Below are 7,367 nucleotides of genomic sequence, written 5' to 3'. Positions count from 1 at the left end.
ACCGCACCAAATCTGGCCCCCTTTGCAAAGAGTTTGGACACCCCTGTTATAAAGTGTTACCATTAATACTTTATAATATTAAGTAACTAACATTAGCGCAGTCATTGATTACAGTAAGCAGGCCAGTGCTGTTTCCATATAATATATATTTTTATTATATAATATATATACAGGATATATGTATATATTTTCCCCAAGTGGGAGCTTCCATGATCCTAATAAATTTAATAATAATTTACAAAAATATTATATAATTATATTATATATATTTATACTGTATTAATTATTTTATTAAATAAAAATGCACGATGATACGACGCACATAAAGGCAACTTCCATTAAAAAAAAATCGTTAGAAAGTTGTGTGGACTCACAATCTGCTAGCTTGTCGTTTCTTGTTGTCTTCGAAAATTACACTTGGGTGACAGCGCTTCAACTGTTTGTTCATTGCCGACGTGCTACCGTGGTATGCGAGCTCAGCTTAGCAAAGAGTACACAAAGTGGCACCCTCCATATTTTCCTTGAAATAATTCCAGGCTCTGGCTATTCTGGTCCGCTTTTTTGGCTTTATGCCGCTTTCACGTGTTACCAATTCTGCACTTTTTGGTAATTGGCAGTGTTTTCAACTCCTCACCGTAGGGCGGGGTGAACCGGCGATTCACGTGGCTCGTTGTCGTCGGTTCGTCCAGGTTCGTCCGATTTCCTCCTCAGGAAGGCGGCGGCGTGCATAAAAACACCGAGAGGTATGGATACTTTATGGATACTTATATTGACCAAAACAAAAACGTGGGGGATGCCGCCACTCAACTCGGCGCTACCCGCGCACTTTTCCAACCCACCGATCTCGCTCCCTCTCTCTCACTCGCACACTTTCTTCCTCTTTGCTCAATCTAAGAACGCCGGTCACATTGAAAGAACAGCGCCCCCCCTTGAGGGTGCCAGTAACAAACGCTTGTATCACGAGTGCCCGCCATTCTAAACTTTATCCGCATGTAGTTTTTTTTTAACCCGTCATTACTTTGCCTGTTGACGCATTTACGTCATCAATGACGTCGACAACATCGACTAGTCGGGACAGCTCTAGTCATAACGTTACTGAGTAGTTATTGTTATAGCTAGATAGATATTCGGCCTGTGGGTTTTTTTTCCGTTTTTGAGTTGCGGGTGGTAGCATTTCTCATAACATCTCACTTAACATCTCTCTGTTAAGTTTAATAGCATGGACATACACCTCCACTGCATGCTGCAACCCTCTCTGTCTGCTTCTAGATAAAATTAATTTTTAAAAAAAACAAACAAAAAATATTTCATTCTCAAAAACAGGTCTATTGCCAGCTGTAGTAGTACAAATTCAGAAATTTGAACTCCCGCCATCATCCATAAATCGTTCGTTCACTCACTCATAATTACCTAATAATTATAATTAGAATTTGACGGAGCCTTGGGTTCATTCAGTTTGACATCCCTAATCCAGGCTGCAACACATAGGTAGGTAATGTAGCCAAAAATTATACTAAAATTGGAGTTAGTTTTGAGAAAAATATGCCTAGTAAAAGAAAAATGTAAGCCTCCAAATACACAAGTTAATAGTGAACGTGTATACTTAGTTTGTATTATTTTCAGGATTTGTACATCCACAGCCTCCTCGATCAGTTGACAGGAAATGGGGTGCAAGGCTGCTCCGTAGGGGGCCTATTTTCTAAAACTTAAAAGTGAAATTTATATAAATATAAATATTTTCAAAACCAAAGCTTCTAGCAATCTAAAACCAAACAGGCACCTCCCTAAGACATATACAGTGCCCTCCATAATTATTGGCACCCCTGAAAAAGATTCTTTTTTTTTTTTTTTTAATTCAAATAATATGGGACCTTATTGGACAAAAAGAGAAAAATCCAACTCTCAATACAAGTGCATTTATTCAGTGGGGAAAAAAATCCCACATAAAGAAAAAATTATTTGAGATCAAATAATGTGTGTCACAATTATTAGCACCCCTGGTGTTAATACTTTGTACAGCCCCCTTTTGCCAACAAAATGAGGTCTGGGGACTGAGATGGCCATGGGAGGAGCTTGATTTTGTGTCTGGTGAACCATTTCTGTGTAGATTTGGCCATATATCTAGGGTCATTGGCTTGCTGAAAGACCCAGTGACAACCCATCTTCAGCTTTCGGGCAGAGGGCAACAGATTTTGATTTCAAATGTCCTGGTATTTCAAAGCATTCATGATCCCATGCACCCTAACAAGGTTCCCAGGGCCTTTGGAAGCGAAACAGCCACACAGCATCACTGACCCACCCCCATACTTCACAGTGGGTATGAGGTGCTTTTCTGCATACGCATCTTTCGTGGCACGCCAGACCCACTTAGAGTGTTTGTTGCCAAAAAGCTCAATCTTGGTCCCACACAAAAATACACATGGTCCCAGGCTTCAACTGGGACCGTGTGCTTTGGTCAGATGAGACTCTTTGCAATCTGTTTGTTTACATGACACCAGTAAAAGACCGAATCTACAAAATTGCATGCTCAAAGTTGACCAAGAGAAGAAATGTGGACAACGAAAATCGCCGTTTCAATGAGGAATGGACTGACAAATATGTGTCCATTTTACCAACTGCCAGTATCAAACCTATGTGCTTACTATGCTTAAAGACAATTGCTCTGAGAAAAAGTGAAAATGTGAAACTCTATTATTTTAAAGAGCACAGTTCTTTTGAAGAGAAGTTTCCTCCTAAATCAGAATTGAGAAGGCAAGAAATTAACAGGTTGAAGCAGTCATATCAAGTGTCAAGCAAGGTTATCGTTAAATCTATGACACAACACCAAATTGCGACGGAGTGCTCACTCAGAATGTCGTGGGTGTTGGCCAAACATAAGAGGCCATTCTCTGATGGAGAAATAAAGCATGTATGACTGAAGTGACGGCAGAAATGTTCGAAGGAAAAGAAAAGGAACAAATGACAACAAAAACAAATCTCACTCTCAGATTCATCAACCACAAAATGTACTGAAGTACTGGCTGATGATGTGAGTAAACAGCTTTGTGACCCCTAAAGGCCATTTCTCTGATTGAGCAGTGTTTTACAGTTAAAGTTACTGTCAATAATTATCATGTTTGCACCTTAATGACAGAGCTTGTCATTTATGTTCTGTACATCAGAACATGTATTGTACTAATTGCACGTTTTCTTTTTTGTCCAGCAGTGTTTTACAGTTACAAAATGTACAGTCAATAGTTATTGTTTGCACCGTAATGACAGATCTTGTCAAATATTTAGTGTACATGTGTAAACATTATACTTGCGTGGTTTTATTTTTATTTTATGGTATTTTTATTTTAAGTCAAGAAAATTTTTATTTTAATTTAATCAGAATGTGCATTGTATTTTTGTTTGGTCAAACGAAAACCACCTTTAACACCTTCGATCTGCCGTGTACTTGACCGACATTATAAATGGACCCATGCTTGTATGAAAAAAAGTGTGGACCTTCAAGATTTGTATTTGAGGACCCCTGGATTACATCACTGAGCACATTACATCTGCAGCTTGTCTTGTTTGATTCACAGCCAGTCCTCCCAGTTCAGATGAATTGGATGTTTATTATTGTCAATGGCAGAAAATGAGCTAAATACAATGAAATTGATGGGGGGGGGGACTTTAGATTATTATTGGGGCCCATATCTGCAGTGTACTTCTGTTTCATTCATTTTGATTTTACTAGTTATCAAATATTAATTTTTTTTTTTTATTTATTGAAAAAAAAAAAAAACATACAGTATACAGTATATCTGTATTTGTGTGCGCGCGTGTATGCATTTTTGCAGTCATAATGGCATAGGGAGAGAAACCATAAGGATATGGCTTGTGGCAAAAAAAAAAAAAAGTCTGAAACCACTGTTATCGAGCACTAAAGTGCAATTGCCACGATTCAAATTCAAATCTATAGTTAGAAAAAAAAACACATTTCATCAAGCACATATGTATACTTTATTGATGATTCTGTTTCAATTTACAGTGGACCTATAAAAGTCTGCTAATGGGATCATGATTTGTTTTTCATTGCAATCTTTATCTGTGTTTAACTTATTTTTTTATTGAGCGATCGATCCTAATTCAGTATGGTGCGCATGCATTCTCTTGCTAGCAATTCCTTTTAGGCTAAAAATATGCTCAAAAGAATTATGCGCCATCTAGTGTTTAAAATGCACATGCTTCACTTGCCCTTTTTTTTTTTTTTTTTTTTTTTTTTTTTTTTTCTTTAAATCAATGTAGGAAAATGTAAACAATTATTCTTCGTAGAGCTTTCATGTTTTTGTTTTACTTTATGCAACAATGCAGTACATTCTAACTTGTCTGAGCGGAGTCTGAACATTCTGTGAACGCCTCGTCTTCAAACAAATCCTCCAGTTCGCCGTCGCGGCTGCCGTCACGGCTGTTGTTCCTGATGAACCAGAATGAAGTGAGCAAAACATTACAATTTCGCATTGACAGACAATGTAGAGGAGGAAAAATCAGAAATTGGTGTGGCAAAGTAGGGATTAACCGGTACAATTCCGATATTTGGTGGGATTAATCATTCATATTTTTCAAACAATTTATTATTTTATATTGCGCTATTCATTCTGAGACAAATAATTATTTCTTTGCCTATGTCTGCTGATTTATAATAAAATGTTTGAATGTAATTTAAGAAGTGGGTACGAATATGACAAAATATTACGATACATTTCCTTGCCAGTTGACTCATGTGCCATCAACTTTGAAATTAGATGTATGTTGCCAAATTACTGGAAGATGAAACAGAAAAAAGATTCTGGTCCATTTTTAGATGTTTTGTTGCCTAAAAGTATGATGTGACTGATACAGTAAGTAGTTACTTGCGCATGAATATTTACAAAAAAAAAAAAAATGTCAACAGTTCTTAGTTTGAGCAATTCTACTCACTAAATTTACAATTTACTTAAAGGGACAGACAACACCTACAGTCGCTGAAAAGTCTTGTCGCTTATCCATTTTGTAGAAACAAACAGCACAAACAACAAAACAAGGTCTGGGGACAGAGATGGCCATGGGAGGAGCTTGATTTTGTGTCTGGTAAACCATTTCTGTGTAGATTTGGCCATATGTTTAGGGTCATTGGCTTGCTGAAAGACCCAGTGACGACCCATCTTCAGCTTTCGGGCAGAGGGCAACAGATTTTGATTTAAAATGTCCTGGTATTTCAAAGCATTCATGATGCCATGCACCCTAACAAGGTTCCCAGGGCCTTTGGAAGCGAAACAGCCCCACAGCATCACTAACCCACCCCCATACTTCACAGTGGGTATGAGGTTGTTTTCCGCATGCGCATCTTTCGTGGCACGCCAGACCCACTTAAAGTGTTTGTTGCCAAAAAGCTCAATCTTGGTCTCTTCTGACCAAAGCACACTGTCCCAGTTGAAGCCTGGGACTGTGTGTATTTTTGTGTGGGTCTGACATTTTAAATCAAAATCTGTTGCCCTCTGCCCTCTGCCCCATCTCGAATATTTTTTTCGCATTCAAAAACTTTCTATGATTGAAATTTTTCTTCTTTTGATTGAAGTGGTTTTCTTTTTGACAACCTATTTTTTAAGCAACTTATTTTTAGAGTGAATAATAAAGGCAAAAATGTCCTCGCCATAATGTGGCCCAAACACAAATCAACATTACTTCAATCAAAACAAAAAAACAAAAACAAAACAAAAAAATCAAGGAAAAATTACTATCACATGCATTTTTTTTAGTTTTTTTAATTACAAATTTGTTTTTGAATTAAAACACATTTTTTTATTGAAGCGACATTTTTTGGGTTGAAAATACTGTATATATTTTGATTTAAGCAACTTTTCTTTTATTGAAGCAACTTTTTTTGATTAATAATAAAGACATAAATCTACCTCCATATAGCTCCGCCCAGGGAATACAATTTTTGACTGGGGTAACCAAACTGGCACGACACCGGCGGGCGTACCATATTCAATGGATGACGATCTTGGCGAAAAGTAGAGATGTCCCGATCGATCAGCATCCCGATCGATCGGGTCTGATCACGTCATTTTCAAAGTATCGGAATCGGCAAAAAAATATTGGCCATGCCTTTTTTTAATATATATATATATATATATATATATATATATATATATACAGTATATTTTAATTAAATCGTTTTCTAATTGTATTTAACGTTACAGACATAATGTGTTACTCTCATCCAGAGTCTAGGCTTAAGGTAGGGTTATCAAAATTATCCCAATAACGGCAGCAATTAATTTATTGAAAAATGTGTCACGTGACAATATTTAATGCTATAAATATATGCGCTGCACGAGCCTCTCACTCATTATCGCACTCAATCTGTATTATCGCCATTTTACCAACATAGACAGATAAATGGTAGCGGAAAACAAGTAGAGTGAATTTTGGCAGTCTTTGAAGCTTTCCTTCAATGGGGCATAATCTTGCAATCCTTCGCCCTGTGATTAGAAATATCATAGGAAACAATGTGGGGATGTGAGGTGGCAATAGATCATTGTCTTATCACCTTATTTCCCAAAGCAGAGAAGATATATCCAATGGCAGCATGACACACAGTCATGGTTTTACTTCCCAACATGGTTTCACTTCCCATCATGCATTGGGGCATGCTGCAATATCATTTACTGAAAGCTCAACAAATACACTAGATGGCAATATTTCGTCACAATACACAAAGTCACAAGTTTTTCTATCCGTGGATCCCTCCAACAGAAAGAATGTTAAAAATGTAAATGCCATCTTGAGGATTTATTGTCATAATAAACAAATACAGTACTTATGTACTGTATGTTGAATGTATATATTCGTCCGAGTTTTATTCATTTTTTTCTTAATGCATTGCCAAAATGTATATGATCGGGAAAAATTATCGGGAATGATTGGAATTGAATCGGGAGCAAAAAAAAGCAATTAGATCGGGAAATATCGGGATCGGCAGATACTCAAACTAAAACGATCGGGATCGGATCGGGAGCAAAAAAACATGATCGGAACAACCCTAGCGAAAAGTATTGCTTAAGCAGCCTGACTTAGAATTCCCCTCAAGAATGGTGGGGAACAAAAAACGCTCATTGTCAACTTATTATCATAAATATTCTTGAAAGTTCATTTTATTGCTGACACTCTTTTTCGGGGTCATCAACATGTTGGGCCCCCCTGCCCCAAAAGTCAAACCCCGCCTATGGCGGTGACTCATTGTCTTCTTAAACTCATGGAAAACATTTTACATACAGCTCGTGGTGAGTTTAATTAATTGCAAATAATTTAGCTGTTTTCCTACTGAGTGTGTATTCTCATCATGAACATGGTGA

General features: G+C 37.3%; 1 protein-coding gene across 2 annotated transcripts in view; it reads right to left on the bottom strand.

The window, feature by feature from the left end:
- Window positions 1–4,002: 4,002 nt before the first annotated feature.
- The window catches only part of LOC130917477 (calcium/calmodulin-dependent protein kinase kinase 1-like), a 44,019-nt gene continuing 40,654 nt past the window's right edge, over window positions 4,003–7,367 (bottom strand). For both annotated transcript variants that reach the window (XM_057838923.1, XM_057838924.1), the window contains one exon: window positions 4,003–4,444. In XM_057838923.1, coding sequence (XP_057694906.1) covers window positions 4,348–4,444 — 97 coding nt within the window. In that variant the 3' untranslated portion in view covers window positions 4,003–4,347. The remainder of the gene's footprint in view (window positions 4,445–7,367) is intronic.

This window comes from Corythoichthys intestinalis, chromosome 6 (genome assembly GCF_030265065.1).
Source record: "Corythoichthys intestinalis isolate RoL2023-P3 chromosome 6, ASM3026506v1, whole genome shotgun sequence".
In the NCBI taxonomy this organism is placed as follows: Eukaryota; Metazoa; Chordata; class Actinopteri; order Syngnathiformes; family Syngnathidae; genus Corythoichthys; species Corythoichthys intestinalis.
Note: the sequence above shows the minus strand (reverse complement) of the source record. Positions and strands in the feature narration are given on the sequence as shown.